Source organism: Myripristis murdjan, chromosome 20 (assembly GCF_902150065.1).
Source record: "Myripristis murdjan chromosome 20, fMyrMur1.1, whole genome shotgun sequence".
In the NCBI taxonomy this organism is placed as follows: domain Eukaryota; kingdom Metazoa; phylum Chordata; class Actinopteri; order Holocentriformes; family Holocentridae; genus Myripristis; species Myripristis murdjan.
This window is the reverse complement of record NC_043999.1, coordinates 4,049,620-4,068,208: the sequence shown is the minus strand read 5'-3', so window position 1 is coordinate 4,068,208 and position 18,589 is coordinate 4,049,620. Positions and strand designations below refer to the sequence as shown.

General features: G+C 41.6%; 1 protein-coding gene across 1 annotated transcript in view; it reads left to right on the top strand.

Moving 5' to 3' along the window:
* The window catches only part of LOC115379195 (NACHT, LRR and PYD domains-containing protein 12-like), a gene marked incomplete at its 5' end in the record, with an annotated part of 39,129 nt that extends 20,821 nt beyond the window's left edge, over positions 1-18,308 (top strand). The window contains 6 exons of the mRNA XM_030079915.1: positions 972-1,142; positions 4,485-4,655; positions 7,041-7,211; positions 9,776-9,946; positions 16,294-16,456; positions 17,595-18,308. Coding sequence (XP_029935775.1) covers positions 972-1,142; positions 4,485-4,655; positions 7,041-7,211; positions 9,776-9,946; positions 16,294-16,456; positions 17,595-18,308 — 1,561 coding nt within the window. The remainder of the gene's footprint in view (positions 1-971; positions 1,143-4,484; positions 4,656-7,040; positions 7,212-9,775; positions 9,947-16,293; positions 16,457-17,594) is intronic.
* Between the last annotated feature and the right edge of the window lie 281 nt (positions 18,309-18,589).

Genomic DNA, 18,589 nt, shown 5'->3' with positions numbered 1-18,589 from the left:
AACATTTTGTATATTTCAGGATATTTTCTGTCTCTAGTCCCTCAGACTGAGCCATATGAACTCAGTCGACTGTCACCGTGTTTTTGACTGAATACACTGATATCCATATTGTGAGGATATTGTTAGGATGACTGGTTGGTGATTTCATGAAAGTGTAAATTAGTGCTAAACAGTCATTAGTAATATGGATATGATGAGTGAGCAGGCTGAGGCCAATAACAGAGCAGCGAGGACGTCTAATAAGTTGAGAAAAGTGCATCCCTTTACTGTAATGCAGCCTTTAAAAGCAGGAGAGGACAACACTGATGCCAGAAGATATTACCATATCCCAAATCCCACATGATATCTGATCTCATATCACACTATCCATATTATATCAATATATTGATGGGCCCACCTCTACTGCCATCACCTTGTCAGTCTTTTTATTTATTCATTTATTTTTTAAATGTCATTTTTATTTTGGAAAAGCATTCCTTATATATTGTCTCACCTGGTATTAAATACTCTAATATTCAGCTCACACAGCAAGCTCTGGCCATGCAGTCCAACTGGTTGAATTCCACTGCACTTCACATATTCTCTGCCAACTCTCGTCCCAAATCTGAAAATGAGCCTCCTTCTCCCATTTCTTTGTTACATAAAGCGTATTTTCTGAGCGACACTGGAGAATATTATAATCGGAGATCATTGTCTGTTTATTTGTGTTTTTCATATTTTGATGTCTTTCATTTCAGGTGTTATCTTTATCTTTTCATTTACTCTGATGGTTTTGTAAAGCACTTTGGAACTTTCCTTTAAAGGTGTAACATAAATATGAATTGGTATTATCAGTATTATTATTAAAATAATTGTTATAATAATTATTTCATTGGTCTGTCCTGCCTTTTTGAATATTTTGAAAAAAATCTCTGACTGATAAATATCCAAAACACCGGAAATTATTGCTACATATTTTATTCTTTATTCAGATTGAGGAGCTGCAGGTTGTCAGAGAGCAGCTGTGCTTCTCTGGCCTCGGCTCTGAAGTCCAACCCCCATCTGACAGAGCTGGACCTGAGTGTGAACCGGCTGCTGGATTCAGGAGTGGAGCTGTTGTCTGCTGGACTGGAGAGTCCAAACTGCAGACTGGAGACTCTCAGGTCAGACTGCACTTTTTAATGATGTGTGAACATGTAATATTCTGTTAGCTGAACAGGAGTTTTACAGGCTTACATCTCAAATTGTTGTCAAACTGTATTTTCACACAATCCTTGTGTGTTGAAGATAAAGTGTGGGGCGAGTCGGGTGTACTGCGAGTCCGCGTCTTCCTAGAATACCTTTTTTTTTCTTTCTACCTTACCGCACCTTTCCTCTTGTTTCCCCGGATTTGGGGAACTAATGTATTAACTTCAATTCAATCACTTTTCGCCACAGTAATTATTTTTCCTCTTTAGCCTTTATCTATGATGTTCAAAATGTCTACATCCAAAAACTAACATACTTTATTCATAATTATTAAAGTTGAAATAAAATGTTTAGGCCTACCTTGATGGACTGTCTACTGCACTGCTTGTCGCAGGAAGCTAGCTAGCTCGTTGGCTAGCTTTAAAAATGATAACCGGTTTTACCAGCCCACAACCCCCCCCCCCCCCCCATCTTGTTTATTCAAGAGAGGAATTGCTGACCTTAACGACAATGGCAAAAGCTGGAGAACGACACCACATACCGTCTGAACTCAGGATAGTGGGGCGGCATAGCTAAACTATCGTTCATTTTGTGATAAAAGCACCAAATCTGGTACACTCATTGCTGAATATATGTTGAATGAATCTGGATTTTGGGCCACTGCAAATTTTTATTCTGATGACTGTGGCAGCCATTTTCAAAACTGGCCCCCAGTGCTTACTGGCATGGAATGCTTTACCTGCCCTACAGCTGCTGTTTCATGTTTTCAGCACCACAAATATAATTTAGAGACATTTTAAAGTGGGAAAAAGCTTTATTATAATGTAACAGAACAGAACATAAACTTTAATAGGCTCTCACATTCCCCTTCACAGTCTACAAATCTTGTATTTTAAAAATTCTACAAGGGCAAAATCCTTGTCCTGAGTGTGTGACAGTGATGGAGTGATAAAATAAATAAAAAAGAACCACATGGGTAAAGGAGACATTTAAGTTCTAAAAAAGCATAATGAAACTAAATTAAGTTTCTTGCTTTCAGGAAGTGTTTTTTTTTTTTTTTTAATATTTGTTTTTAGCTCAAACAGTCACAAAGCTACAGTAAAATAAATTTGGCTTGTTTGCTGTCACTAATGACATGGCTTTTTTTTTTATCATTATCAGTACAGCATTTCAAAGAATATCAATATTTTCTTACCCCTACTATCTATGAAAATGTAATTTTGTTGAAATGTCTACATTCTACAATACATCATTTTACAGTGTCTTACTCTCCCACACTCAGCTTTGCTACATTCCAAGCTAACTACCTAGCTTAACTAACTAGTTTTGCTAGCTTGAAAATTTACCTCCCCACAGCGTTTTCATTGTGTCCTATTGTAAATTAAATGCAGTAAATAAACTCCTACAGTAAGTAGAAAATACATTCATGTCAGCTGTATACTGTTTACAAGTATTGCTTCAAACTAAAATCACATAGCATACATGTAGACTGTAGTAATCTGAAGCTAACAGTCATCCAAACTATCTCAGTTAGCTTAAATGCTAAATTGTGATCATGCAAACAAGTGAAAACGGACACTTTAAAGAGTGCAAATACACACCAGGGCCTAAACAACACTGTAAGAAGAGGTAAGTAACATGTACATATTAATTTCATTACTTGAAGCATAACTTTCATCATCAATGACTGCTACACCACTGTAACCATACTGACAACCGAACATGGAGAAAAGAGGAAGGAACTGCATAGACGTCCACTTCAAAATAAAAGCTCAAATGCTCAAAGACTACAACTTGAAGAATTCTTAACACTGTATCTTTCACAGATTAGGCATGATGGGATGGAGTTGATATGTCCAACTTTTCCCATCCTGATCACATTCCCTCATGGTAACTGTTGTCTTGTAACTGTTCTGAACCTCAGCTAAACTTTTAGGACCTCTTGTTTTTCATTGATTATTATTTTGATCATCTTGACACACTTTTTCCCAGCTCACCTACTTCCCATTCAAAACTTTGTTTAAACTCTGCAGGCTGACAGACGACCACGCCAAATGAACATTTTGTAGATTTCAGGATATTTTCTGTCTATAGTCCCTCAGACTGAGCCATATGAACACAGTGGACTGTCACCATGTTTTTGACTGAATACCGTGATATCGATATTGATGATGATGAGTACTTTATTGATCCTTCACAGGAAACTACAATACATTGTTGCAGCAGCACACATTCATACATAAATAAATGAATAGATCTAAAAAAAAAAAAAAAAAAAAAAAAAAAAAAAACACCTATGCAGACCTTAAAAGAAAGAAAGTGCTTATGCATAGAAGACCTATTCCAAATGCTCATTAAACAGTTTAATTGCAGCAGAGAGGAAAGACCTCCTGCAGTGTTCCGAATTGCACTTAGGTGCAATCAGTCTGTCACTGAAGGTGCTCCTTCTGATCAGATATTGTGAGGATATTGTTAGGATGACTGGTTGGTGCTTGCATGAAAGTGTAAATTAGTGCTAAACAGTCATTAGTAATATGGATATGATGAGTGAGCAGGCTGAGGCCAATAACAGAGCAGCGAGGACGTCTAATAAGTTGAGAAAAGTGCATCCCTTTACTGTAATGCAGCCTTTAAAAGCAGGAGAGGACAACACTGATGCCATAAGATATTACCATATCCCAAATCCCACATGATATCTGATTTCATATCAGAGTATCCATATTATATCAATATATTGATGGGCCCACCTCTACTGCCATCACCCGGTCAATCTTTTTATTTATTCATTTATTTTTTAAATGTCATTTTTATTTTGGAAAAGCATTCCTTATACATTGTCTCACCTGGTATTAAATACTCTAATATTCAGCTCACACAGCAAGCTCTGGCCATGCAGTCCAACTGGTTGAATTCCACTGCACTTCACATATTCTCTGCCAACTCTTCTCCCAAATCTGAAAATGAGCCTCCTTCTCCCATTTCTTTGTTATATGAAGTGTATTTTCAGAGCAACACTGGAGAATATTATAATTGGAGATCAGTCTGTTTATTTGTTTTTCATATTTTGATGTCTTTTCATTTCAGGTGATATCTTTATCTTTTCATTTACTCTGATGGTTTTGTAAAGCACTTTGGAACTTTCCTGTAAAGGTGTAACATAAATATGAATTAGTATTATCAGTATTAATATTAATATAATTGTTATAATAATTATTTCATTGGTCTGTCCTGCCTTTTTGAATATTTTGAAAAACCTGTTGACTGATAAATATCCAAAACACTGGAAATTATAGCTACATATTTTATTCTTTATTCAGATTGAGTGGCTGCATGTTGTCAGAGAGGTGCTGTGCTTCTCTGGCCTCGGCTCTGAGGTCCAACCCCCATCTGACAGAGCTGGACCTGAGTGAGAACGAGCTGCAGGATTCAGGAGTGAAGCTGCTGTCTGCTGGACTGGAGAGTCCAAACTGCAGACTGAAGACTCTCAGGTCAGACTGCACTTTTTAATGATGTGTGAACATGTAATATTCTGTTAGTTGAACAGGAGTTTTACAGGCTTACATCTCAAATTGTTGTCAAACTGTATTTTCACACAATCCTTGTGTGTTAAAGAGAAAGTGTGGGGCGAGTCGGGTGCACTGCGGGTCCGCGTCTTCCTAGAATACCTTTTTTTTTTCTTTCTCCCTTACCGCACCTTTCCTCTTGTTTCACCCGATTTGGGGAATTAATGTATTAACTTCAATTCAGTCACACAACCTTTTCTTCCGCCTCCTCTCCTCTCCTCCACAGTCAGGCACACACACACGAGTTGCGACACCCCTTCCTCAACATGCTGCCTGTGTTTTCTCGACGATTAAGATGGCGCTGTAGAGACGGCAGCCTCTCCAGTATCTCCACAGTACCGAGTGTCTTTCTCTCCTTTTCGTTCTTTTCTATCTATATATCCTATGGATATTTTTAACCTTAAAACCAGTCATCTTGTTTATTCAAGAGAGGAATTGCTGACCTTAACGACAATGGCAAAAGCTGGAGAACGACATCACATACCGTCTGAACACAGGATAGTGGGGCAGCATAGCTAAACTATCGTTCATTTTGCGATAAAAGCACCAAATCTGGTACACTCATTGCTGAATATATGTTGAATGAATCTGGATTTTGGGCCACTGCAAATTTTTATTCTGATGACTGTGGCAGCCATTTTCAAAACTGGCCCCCAGTGGTTACTGGCATGGAATGCTTTACCTACCCTACAGCTGCTGTTTCATGTTTTCAGCACCACAAATATAATTTAGAGACATTTTAAAGTGGGAAAAAGCTTTATTACAGTGTAACAGAACAGAACATAAACTTTAATAGGCTCTCACATTGCCCTTCACAGTCTACGAATCTTGTATTTTAAAAATTCTACAAGGGCAAAATCCTTGTCCTGAGTGTGTGACAGTGATGGAGTGATAAAATAAATAAATAAATAACCACATGGGTAAAGGAGACATTTAAGCTCTAAAAAAGCATAATGAAACTAAATTAAGTTTCTTGCTTTCAGGAAGTGTTTTTTTTTTTTTTTTTTTTTTTTTTTTTTAATATTTGTTTTTAGCTCAAACAGTCACAAAGCTACAGTAAATTAAATTTGGCTTGTTTGCTGTGACTAACGACATGGCTTTTTTTTTTTATCATTATCAGTACAGTATTTCAAAGAATATCAATATTTTCTTACACCCCTACTATCTATGAAAATGTAATTTTGTTGAAATGTCTACATTCTACAATACATCATTTTACAGAGTCTTACTCTCCCACACTCAGCTTTGCTACATTCCAAGCTAACTACCTAGCTTAACCACCTAAGCTGAGTTCCGATCCACAGTGTACTGCGACAGAGCTCCCTACTCCCTGCACAGGTAACGTCGGCTTAGGGAACTTCACTTCACCAATTTACTCCAATCGGAACACCCTGCAACATCACAGCTGTTTCCGGCCGAGTTTCCAAAACACGCCCCGGTGAAATGTCTTGTGAAATGTTATTTCATTCATTCACATTACCGCTGTCATTTGCACGATGTACGGTTGTCATTCCTAAATAACCGTCATGTCTCGTGCACCCCGTTGTTATCAGCGTAATCAACTTAGCTTAACAAGCAAAAACTTATAAATAAATGTGATTTCATTGCAAGATGTACGGTGTCATTCCTGAAGAGATTCGTATCACATCATTTACAAATTGTGTGTCATATTATATGTTGATCACTGACAGATTATTTTAAAATCCTTAATAATGACGGTGGTGAGAGAAATAACCGCCGCGTCTCGAGTCGCCTCGTCGCCATGACAACAGGCAGCATATGTCGTTCAAAGCGAGGCGATTCAGTTAACCGTTGGTTCGACTCGCCGGCGCGCAATGACTGATGGGTAATATCCGTTGGCGAACTGGGCGAAGTGAGGAACCGTTGTTCACTTGTTCCCTGCACAGTTCACAGTGCCCTTCGAACTGCTCCCTGTGGTTTGGAATCACAGTGAACATGGCGGCACACCCTGTGTAGTCCACTGTGCAGGGAGCTACAGGGCGATCAGAACACACCTCTAATTTTGCTAGCTTGAAAATTTACCTCTCCACTGTTCTCCACAATAATTATTTTTCTCGTTAGCCTTTATCTATGATGTTCAAAATGTATACATCCAAAAACTAACATACTTTATTCATAATTATTACAGTTGAAATAAAATGTTTAGGCCTACCTTGATGGACTGTCTACTGCACTGTTTGTCGCAGGAAGCTAGCTAGCTCGTTGGCTAGCTTTAAAAATGAAAACCGGTTGACTGATAAATATCCAAAACACTGGAAATTATTGCTACATATTTTATTCTTTATTCAGATTGAGGAGGTGCAGGTTGTCAGAGAGGTGCTGTGCTTCTCTGGCCTCGGCTCTGAAGTCCAACCCCCATCTGACAGAGCTGGACCTGAGTGAGAACAGGCTGCAGGATTCAGGAGTGGAGCTGCTGTCTGCTGGACTGGAGAGTCCAAACTGCAGACTGAAGACTCTCAGGTCAGACTGCACTTTTTAATGATGTGTGAACATGTAATATTCTGTTAGTTCAACAGGAGTTTTACAGGCTTACATCTCAAATTGTTGTCAAACTGTATTTTTGCACAATCCTTGTGTGTTAAAGATAAAGTGTGGGGCGAGTCGGGTGCACTGCGGGTCTGCGTCTTCCTAGAATACCTTTTTTTTTCTTTCTCCCTTACCGCACCTTTCCTCTTGTTTCCCCGGATTTGGGGAATTAATGTATTAACTTCAATTCAATCACTTTTCGCCACAGTAATTATTTTTCCTCTTTAGCCTTTATCTATGATGTTCAAAATGTCTACATCCAAAAACTAACATACTTTATTCATAATTATTAAAGTTGAAATAAAATGTTTAGGCCTACCTTGATGGACTGTCTACTGCACTGCTTGTCGCAGGAAGAATATGCCAGCTAGCTCGTTGGCTAGCTTTAAAAATGATAACCGGTTTGACCAGCCCACGAACCCCCCCCACCCCCACCCACCCACCCACCCACACACACACACACACACACACACACACACACACACACACACACACACACACACACAGAGACCTTCCTCCTCCCTCCCCTCTCCACAGCCTCCTCCCTGCATCACTTTACACCCGGTCAGGGGAGAACTGAGGAGGCTTCACCCTGGGAAAGCAGCAGCAGGCCCAGACACGGTGTCCCCTCGGCTGCTTAAGACCTGTGCTGCTGAACTGGGTCAACCGCTCCAGCATGTCTTCAGCCTCGGCCTTCAGCTGGGGAAAGTGCCCACGTTATGGAAAACATCCTGCATCATTCCTGTTCCGAAAAAGCACCGGCCCAGCGAGCTGAAAGATTACAGACGGTGGCATTGACATCACAGCTGATGAAGACACTGGAGCGGCTCTTCCTCAGTCTCCTCAGGCCCCAAGTGCAGCATGCCCAGGACCTGCTACAGTTTGTCTAGCGGACAGCTGTTGGTGGATGCCATTCTCCATCTTCAACATCGCACTTACTCCCACCTGGATAAGGGAAGTGGCTCAACGAGGATCCTATTTCTGGATTTCTCGAGTGCTTTTAATACCATCCAGCCCCTTATGCTGCAGCACAAACTGATGAGGATGCAGGTGGACCCCTGTCTGGTGTCCTGGATCTCTGACTATCTCACCAATAGACCACAGTATGTCAGGCTGTGTGCAATATGCACTTCAGGAATTCCCTGGTTCTCCTGATGTACAGTCTGGGCCCGGTCCATCTATGGATTCACAAAGTATTCCAATATTTTCTTTGATGAATCATCAGGGACAAAAATCCCATGTGTTCATATCAGTGCATTCTGGTATCTTTCACAGATTAGGCATGATGGGATGGAGTTGATATGTCCAACTTTTCCCATCCTGATCACATTCCCTCATGGTCACTGTTGTCTTGGAACTGTTCTGAAGCTCAACTAAACCTTTAGGACCTCTTGTTTTTCATTGATTATTATTTTGATCATCTTCACACACTTTTTCTCAGCTCACCTACTTCCCATTCAAAACTTTGTTTAAACTCTGCAGGCTGACAGACGACCACGCCAAAAGAACATTTTGTATATTTCAGGATATTTTCTGTCTATAGTCCCTCAGACTGAGCCATATGAACACAGTCGACTGTCACCGTGTTTTTGACTGAATACCGTGATATCCATATTGTGAGGATATTGTTAGGATGACTGGTTGGTGCTTTCATCAAAGTGTAAATTAGTGCTTAACAGTCATTAGTAATATGGATATGATGAGCGAGCAGGCTGAGGCCAATAACAGAGCAGCAAGGACGTCTAATAAGTTGAGAAAACTGCATCCCTTTACTGTAATGCAGCCTTTAAAGCAGGAGAGGACAACACTGATGCCATAAGATATTACCATATCCCAAATCCCACATGATATCTGATCTCATATCACAGTATCCATATTATATCAATATATTGATGGGCTCACCTCTACTGCCATCACCTGGTCAGTCTTTTTATTTATTCATTTATTTTTTAAATGTTTTTATTTTTGAAAGTTTCCAAAATTTTTATTTTGGAAAAGCATTCCTTATATATTGTCTCACCTGGTATTAAACGCTCTAATATTCAGCTCACACAGCAGAGCTCTGGCCATGCAGTCCAACTGGTTGAATTCCACTGCACTTCACATATTCTCTGCCAACTCTCGTCCCAAATCTGAAAATGAGCCTCCTTCTCCCATTTCTTTGTTACATGAAGCGTATTTTCAGAGCAACACTGGAGAATATTATAATTGGAGATCATTGTCTGTTTATTTGTGTTTTTCATATTTTGATGTCTTTCATTTCAGGTGTTATCTTTATCTTTTCATTTACTCTGATGGTTTTGTAAAGCACTTTGGAACTTTCCTTTAAAGGTGTAACATAAATATGAACTAATATTATCAGTATTATTGTTAATATAATTATTATAATAATTATTTCATCCGTCTGTCCTGCCTTTTTGAATATTTTGAAAAATCTGTTAACTGATAAATATCCAAAACACTGGACATTATAGCTACATATTTTATTCTTTATTCAGATTGAGGCACTGCAGGTTGAGAGAGAGCAGCTGTGCTTCTCTGGCCTCGGCTCTGAAGTCCAACCCCCATCTGACAGAGCTGGACCTGAGTAAGAACTGGCTGCAGGATTCAGGAGTGGAGCTGCTGTCTGCTGGACTGGAGAGTCCAAACTGCAGACTGAAGACTCTCAGGTCAGACTGCACTTTTTAATGATGTGTGAACATGTAATATTCTGTTATCTGAGCAGGAGTTTTACAGGCTTACATCTCAAATTGTTGTCAAACTGTATTTTTGCACAATCCTTGTGTGTTGAAGATAAAGTGTGGGGCGAGTCGGGTGCACTGCGGGTCCGCGTCTTCCTAGAATACCTTTTTTTTTTCTTTCTCCCTTACCGCACCTTTCCTCTTGTTTCCCCGGATTTGGGGAATTAATGTATTAACTTCAATTCAATCACGCAACTTTTTCTTCTGCCTCCTCTCCTCTCCTCCACAGTCAGGCACACACACACGAGTTGCGACACCCCTTCCTCAACATGCTGCCTGTGTTTTCTCAACGATTAAGATGGCGCTGTAGAGACGGCAGCCTCTCCAGTATCTCCACAGTACCAAGTGTCTTTCTCTCCTTTTTGTTCTTTTCTATCTATATATCCTATGGATATTTTTAACCTTAAAACCAGTCATCTTGTTTATTCAAGAGAGGAATTGCTGACCTTAAAGACAATGGCAAAAGCTGGAGAACGACATCACATACCGTCTGAACTCAGGATAGTGGGGCAGCATAGCTAAACTATTGTTCATTTTGTGATAAAAGCACCAAATCTGGTACACTCATTACTGAATATATGTTGAATGAATCTGGATATTGGGCCACTGCAAATTTTTATTCTGATGACTGTGGCAGCCATTTTCAAAACTGGCCCCCAGTGGTTACTGGCATGGAATGCTTTGCCTACCCTACAGCTGCTGTTTCATTTTTTCAGCACCACAGATATAATTCAGAGACATTTTAAAGTGGGAAAAAGCTTTATTACAGTGTAACAGAACAGAACATAAACTTTAATAGGCTCTCACATTGCCCTTCACAGTCTACGAATCTTGTATTTTAAAAATTCTACAAGGGCAAAATCCTTGTCCTGAGGTGTGTGACAGTGATGGAGTGATAAAATAAATAAAAAAGAACCACATGGGTAAAGGAGACATTTAAGCTCTAAAAGAGCATAATGAAAGTAAATTAAGTTTTTTGCTTTCAGGAAGTGTTGCTTTTTCTCTTTAGCCTTTTATCTATGATGTTCAAAATGTATACATCCAAAAACTAACATATTTTATTCATAATTATTACAGTTGAAATAAAATGTTTAGGCCTACCTTGATGGACTGTCTACTGCACTGTTTGTGGCAGGAAGAATATGCTAGCTAGCTCGTTGCTGGCTAGCTGGCGTGCAGTGGTGGTTGTGGTGGTTGGGCAGAACGTGTTTGAGAAACTGAGTGTGTATTTGTATTTTTTCCTAATTTAATGTGTATTTACATTTTAAAATATTTTAATGAATCATTTTAATATTTTTATTCGTTTTAACAAATCAAATGCCTGCTATACATACACACGGCGTAGTGTCATCAGCGCATCATAGCTGGGGGGGCGGAGTCACCTGGGTGGAAAACATTGCTTTGCTCTCATTGATTCCCATGCATTAAGCACGATTTTTGAATCCAATTTTCTAATAAAATAGAGATTTTCAAATTAATATCAATGGCTTACACTGATTCTTTATTGCCAGCCGACAAAGAACGCTACCTGTCAAAGTTGACCAAAATCAGAATCGATTGTTGTCCGTATCTTATGAAAGACCGGACAGACGATCCAACGCAATGGCCTCCGGTCGTGTACGGAGATATTTACAACTACCTGATTGAGTCGCCTGGTAAGAGACACTATTACATTTTCTACAGCTGTGTTCAATTAAACTTACCTTAATATCAAACAGCAAGAGCCAGTAATGAATTTATCATGTTTATGGAGCTCATTTGAGTGAATTACAGGTAGGCTAGTTGTTTTGACACATGGGCTGACCAATACAGATGTTTGCCAATGACCACCTCTTAGTCAGTTTTTTCTTCTAAGACTCATGTCTCAGTTAGTTTTACTGGTTAAATAAAGGTAAGTTAGCAAGGAAGTTAACATTGTTATGTTCTGTTCTACAACCGTGTTGTGAATGAGGAAAGCTAAGCTAAAGCTATGCCTTAAACAGCACTTTACATAAGCGCACGTAACAATAACCTATCAATAATCAAGAGCATCAGTAAGGTTCTATTTGCTACTCATACAGGTATAAGAAGCAAAATACATTTTTGCAGTTTACAAACTTATCGGTAATAAAGTGGAGACCGCAGAGCCAAACATGTGGTGTGGTAGGGTTCCACAGACGGCCAGATTTATCCTCTCGGCGGATGGCTTGCAACCATTTTGTCCTTCTAATGGGCTCTGTGTTTATATTTGGCAAACGTATAAACTTTAATTCAGGATTTTGAGCAAAATTCGATGAGCAAAACGTAACACAGCGGCTCTTAACCATTGTCCGCTCGTTGTTTTCAATGGTCATTAAGGCTTTGTTTTCCACCCAGGCTAAAACCGGATGTGACGTTTGTGGGCGTTCCGGTCTAGCTCCGTGTGTAGCTATGGCCACTAGGGGGCGATTTTGTGATGGTTGTGCTGGTGCTAAGCTAAAGGCTAAGCTAAAGGCTAAGCTAGCGGACATACGGAGGCGTTTTAAACCATCGATCCCCTCGATCACAATGGGAAATGTCAATTCGCTGCCAAACAAGATCAACTAGCTGTCTGCACTTAACAACCAACGGACTAACAGAGAGAGCAGCTTGTACATCTTCACAGAGACGTAGCTAACTCACCTGATACCGGACGCTAACGTGGATTTGCCGGGTTTTACTGCGGTAAGAGCCGACAGAGACACAAACGCTTGCGGAAAATGCAGAGGTGAGGGGCTCATCATATATGTTAACAACCGCTGGTGTAGTCCGGGTCATGTTACTGTGAAAAACGTCTTGTGTTGCAAGGATTTGGAACTGCTAGCTGTCAGCCTACGGCCATATTATTTACCAAGGGAGTTCAGTCACGTGATCGCGCTCTGTGTTTACATTCCTCCGAGCGCTGATGCATTCACTGCCAGCAAGATTGCAGACACAGCACCCTGAGGCGTTTATCATCATCTCTGGGGATTATAATGATGCTACCCTGGACTCCACCTTGCCTGCCTTCCACCAGGTTGTGGACTGTCCCACGAGGAACAACAGGATGATTGATCTACTGTACACCAACATGAGGGATGCATACAGAGCCACACACTTCCTCCTCTTGGGAAGTCTGATCACAACCTGGTCCACCTACAGCCACAGTGCACTCCCCTGGTACAAAGACAGTCTATTACAACACGCTCCATCAGGAAGTGGTCGCCTGAAGTGGAGGACGCCCTGAGAGACTGCTTTGAGGCCATAAATTGGGATGTACTGTTGAAATCACACAGTGAGGACATAGAGGAGCGGACACACTGTCTGACAGATTATCTAAATTTCTGTTTGGATGTTGTCACCCCTGCCAAGACTGTACACTTGGCAGGGGTGCAGTCTGACTCTCAGGTCAGACTGCACTTTTTAATGATGACATAAATATATGGATATTGTTTGAATCATATAGTAGCACTATGGGCCCTATCTCTGCACTGCGCTACCCGTTCCCACTACCCGCTACCTGTGAATTACGCATTTAGCAGCTTCCACTATCCCTAAACTGTATCTTGCAGCCACACTACCTGCTATACATTATGCTGACTCCTTTATTTACACCTGGAGGTGTGCCCGTGGGTGTGTTTATGTGCTTTCCCTACAATTGCTATCTTGAGCACACACTTTAGGGAAAGTGGATAGCAGGTCCTCAAAATCACCCGCTATCCCATTTGCGCCCAGGTGGCTTCAATGCGCGTCCACTTGGACACATGTGGACGTGAACATGCGGCTCCACCTCCCGAATTAACTTGCCCATAACATGCCACCTTGCTTTAGCCTCAGTTGAACCCCTGAGAAAATGGCAGAGGTAGTACTAAATCGTGGGTTTCAGTTTGCGGATTTAGGATAGCGCAGCCTGCTCTCAAAGGCAGTGGCATCTGGCACACTCAATCAATCAATCAATCATACTTTATTTGTCCCACAGGGGGAAATTTGGTTTAAGTTACACTTCAGGTCAGCCAGCGTGCAGCGCCCCTTACATTAGATGAGAAAGGAGGACAATAGGGAAGAATGGGGGGAAAAAAGGTCAAATGTCAAACTGGGCTCCTAGGGGAGCACAACATGGCATTGGAAGGAGGAAGGGATTTGGGGAGGGAGAGGTGTCCCAGCACAGACGAGAGGCGTATGCAGCCACTACGGCGCTCCGCACCCACGAACTGCACTGTGACGGGAGGGAGGGGGGGTGGGGGGCCAACGAGGCATTGAATTTCATGGGATGTGTGTATGTGTGTCCTTGTGTATGTGTGTGCGTAAGTCCAGGACCAACTTCCCTACACAGTCTACACATTGTCTCTGCCGTCTGATAAGATGACAGCCCCGGCCGTTGCCCAGGAGACGGCCTCATGAGTCCTGAACAGGGTAGAAGATCCCAGGTGGAGGGTCATGGGGAGGGAGGGGGGAGAGTGGCTGTCTGCATAAACATCCAGGAGAAAGTGAAGATAGCGGCGTTCCAAGGTCGCTGGGGCGCCGAATTGTAGATAAGATGATTGTTTTGGTCAGGCTGACTCTGCAATTTCCATCAGCCTTGAGTCTCTGTGGTTCTGGTGATTCCGAAAAATTTCAAATTATGGCACATTTCCTCAGAGTCGAGCTTTCAACTTCTCCAAGCTGTTATCCATCTGGCGTAAAAGTCCAGGAATTTATTCCTGCTTGCGAACTAATTCACGAATCAATTCGCACAACACGAGTCTGAGTGTTGTTAGCTCGGCCCAAACCTTCTATGGCTGGCAGCTTCTCCAGAGCCAAAAGCGTTGCCAACACCCTCTGAACTTTGCGATAAATCAGGAATCCACCAGCACCAAACAGCAGAAATCATGTTATCATAAATCCAATCATGTAGACGTCTTCAACATCCTCGACGGAAAGAATCGACAGGCACATCATCCTCCACTTCTCCCAGGAGTCCATGGTGTACCCGGTGGCAAACGTTCCGGCGGGGCATGCAGGCTCTCCTTTGCCCAGTTTCCTTGTAGAGAAAATTTGATCAATTGCATTGAGACCAGCTGATCAGATCCATTGTTGTAGATTTTCGGAGAGAAATGCAGAGAGAGGCTCCGAAAGATCTGACTAAGACAAAGACAGAGAGCAAAGCAGGGCAGATAAGGGCAGGAGGGAGCTAGAGAAAAAGCGTCCGCCTTCGATGAGAGCAGGAAGAGAACCCTGATTGGTTTAACTGGCATAACGCCCAAACCACGCCTATGCATAATGTAACGGGTAGCGCAGGTGTTTTATGGCTAACGGCAGGTGTGCAAGATAGCAACTTTTGCAGGGGAACGCCTCTTAGGCAATGCTAAATCCCCAAATAACGGGTTTAGGGACTCTGATGCAAGATAGGGCCCCACATGTCTATAAGGCTGATATTGCTGTGAAGTACATGTTGTGTATCATGTATCATGGATGCATGCGTGCTTTGTGAGGTTTGACAATTAAGGATTCAAGGATTCAAGGAACTTTATTGTCATACCAGCTCACATTTACATATTTTAACTAACAACCATCTCATGTGTCAGGAGAGAGAGAGAGAGAGAGAGAGAGAGAGAAACCTTAATCTTAGTTTAGATTGGAGTGTTTCTGTGTGTTTGAAACACGGTTTCTGTCAAGAGCCACATGACTTCTATCACAAAGAGCTGGTGAGCCGTCAGTTCCAGATCTCTGCTGTGATGTGTGGAAGAAAATCAAACACATCAGGACTCATCAAGTCCATTTGTCCAAAGGCCAGAATGTTTTTAAGCAGACACTGTGGGGACCAGACTTTCAAATAACAACATATTCATTTATTTAGGAATAATTTGCTTATTATTGTTTAGTATTTTCACTTTCTTACAAAATGAATACCTGTATCAGTGTGAGCAGGCTGCTAGAAAACATGGCAAATCCATAATAATAACTAGATACTGAAGTAGAAAAAGCTCTTAGAGCACAAGGAGCCAGTTCACTGAGGAGTGACGCTTCAAATCTGGAATTATGGAAATGTGATGACTGACAGGAAGTTTGAATCACCATTAACTGGTGTTGACTCTGTTATGCAGTGCCCTGATTGGAGGAAAATGTTGAGCCCATGCTTGCACGCAGATACAGCACAAGACTCATTCCATTCCAAAAAGACAGGAAGTGGTTTGAGCTTCACCTGTCAGGCTGCTGCTCTTCAGTGACAAGCAGCCAGTCAGACGCAGCTCTGTGAGGGAGGCCTGCCACAGATCTGCTCTCTTCATGTCTTAGAGTTGTATGTTTTATTCTTCATTCAGACTGAGGTGCTGCAGGTTAACAGAGAGCTGCTGTGCTTCTCTGGCCTCGGCTCTGAAATCCAACCCCCATCTGACAGAGCTGGATCTGAGTTGGAACAAGCTGCAGGATTCAGGAGTGAAGCTGCTGTCTGCTCTGGTGGAGAGTCCACACTGCAGCCTGAAGACTCTCAGGTCAGTAGAGGGGTGGAGTCAGTCCTCTGTGGTCAGTAGAGGGGTGCAGTCAGTCCTCTGAGGTCAGTAGATGGGTGGAGTCAGTCCTCTGAGGTCAGCAGAGGGGTGGAGTCAGTCCTCTCAGGTCAGTAGAGGGGTGGAGTCAGTCCTCTCAGGTCAGTAGAGGGGTGGAGTCAGTCCTCTCAGGTCAGTAGAGGGGTGGAGTCAGTCCAGGCGGAGCAGCTTGGTTGCTTGGTTCTTGTTCTGGACACAGTCAGTGCAGGCAGCATTTCCTGGGAAATGTCCAAAGTTCTCAGTGGCCTCAGGACTGGACAGAAAGACAGAGAGAGATCAGCCAATCAGAGCAGTCACAGTGTGTTGGGATCATGTGCTTGAGTTGACCTGCAGATGATGATGATGATGATGAAGAGGATGATGGTTTTGTGTTCATCCCTACAGGCTGGAACCTCTAGAAGACTGGATTCCAGCTGGCAGCCTTACAGGATGTGAGTAGTGAGACAGTATGAGCAAGCGCACACACACACACACACACACACACACACAGGGCTGATAGTGGAAAAAAATCCTGAGCCTGAACTTTTTTCCGCTCCCGGGGGAATATGTGTATATGTATGCGGCAAATTTCATCATATAACACAGGGGTTTTCAACTGGTTTTGTCCCAGGGATCACCATTATAACCAAGAAGCAACTTGGGGACCACTGCTTTGGGGGATGTTTGTTTTATGTTGCACCATGATTAAAATAAAAAAAGTATATAGGCCCATATATGTAAAGAAGGCTATTTATTTGCATCAGTGTCTATTTATTTGCACCTTGTGATGAAAAGAAAAACAGTCAATTAATAACACTGGTCAACAACAAATTTATTGTTTAGGTTTTTTGAGCTGATTTAGGATAATTTTGGTGTGCTAAATCCAAAAATCACATTGGTTTTGCTCAATCAGGTCAACTTTCTGAACTATGCTACATATTGGCTTTTTAACATGTTTGCTTAGATTTATGGGCATTTTCACGTCCTATGATACAAAATTCTTTCATATTTCTTGCAATAAACAAATTCTGAAGATTTTACTTTTGCCAATTTATGATTAATGGTAGAAGATTGTAAATTTTTTGTTGGGGCGACAGTCCGGCTTCACCAAGTACCCATGCTTTCTGTGTATGTGGGATAGTAGGGACACTGCTCAGCATTACACAAAGAAGGACTGGCCGGTGCGGCAGGAACTGGTGCCTTGCAGAGCAAAGAATGTCATCAACATTCCTCTGGTAGACAGAGACAAGATTCTCTTCCCACCACTGCACATAAAGCTCGGCTTGATCAAACGGTTCACCAAAGCTCTAGATAAGGATGGTAGCTGCTTCGCCTACTTGTGCCGTGCTTTTCCAGGATTAACCACAGAGAAGTTGAAAGCTGGCATCTTTGATGGTCCTCAGATCCGTCAGTTCATCAGAGATCCTCAGTTTGAAAACTCAATGAACAAAGTGGAACTGGAAGCATGGAAGGCTTTTGTTCTGGTCGTGAAGAACCTTCTTGGCAACAACAAGGCCAGGAACTATGCAGACCTTGTCACCAATATGCTGACTGCTTTCAGAAACCTTGGATGCAACATGAGCATCAAAATGCATTACTTATTCTCACATATGGATCGGTTTCCTGAGAATCTGGGATCAATGAGTGATGAGCAGGGAGAGAGATTCCATCAGGACATAAAAGAGATGGAGGCCAGGTATCAGGGACGCTGGGATGCAGTCATGATGGCTGATTACTGCTGGACTCTGAAGAGAGACATCCCTGCTGCTGAGCATTCGAGGGGTTCGAAGAAACAAAAGTTCATGCCCTGAATTTTGCACAATGACGACTTCATGTTCAATTTACATGTACTTACCTTTATCAATGTCTATTATTCAATTTACAGGAATTAAAGTTTGTAACACTTAATAAATACATCCTGTTAGAAAATGATTTTTTTTCTCTTAAAACCTATTTTGGGTGAGAACTATATAAAAAACCAACTGATAAAGTCACAAAAATGTAATCAATTTTGTGAGAAGATCAAATTTTTCAAAATCAATTTAGCAAAAAAACCTGACCTGATTGAGAAAAATAGATGTCATTTTTGGAT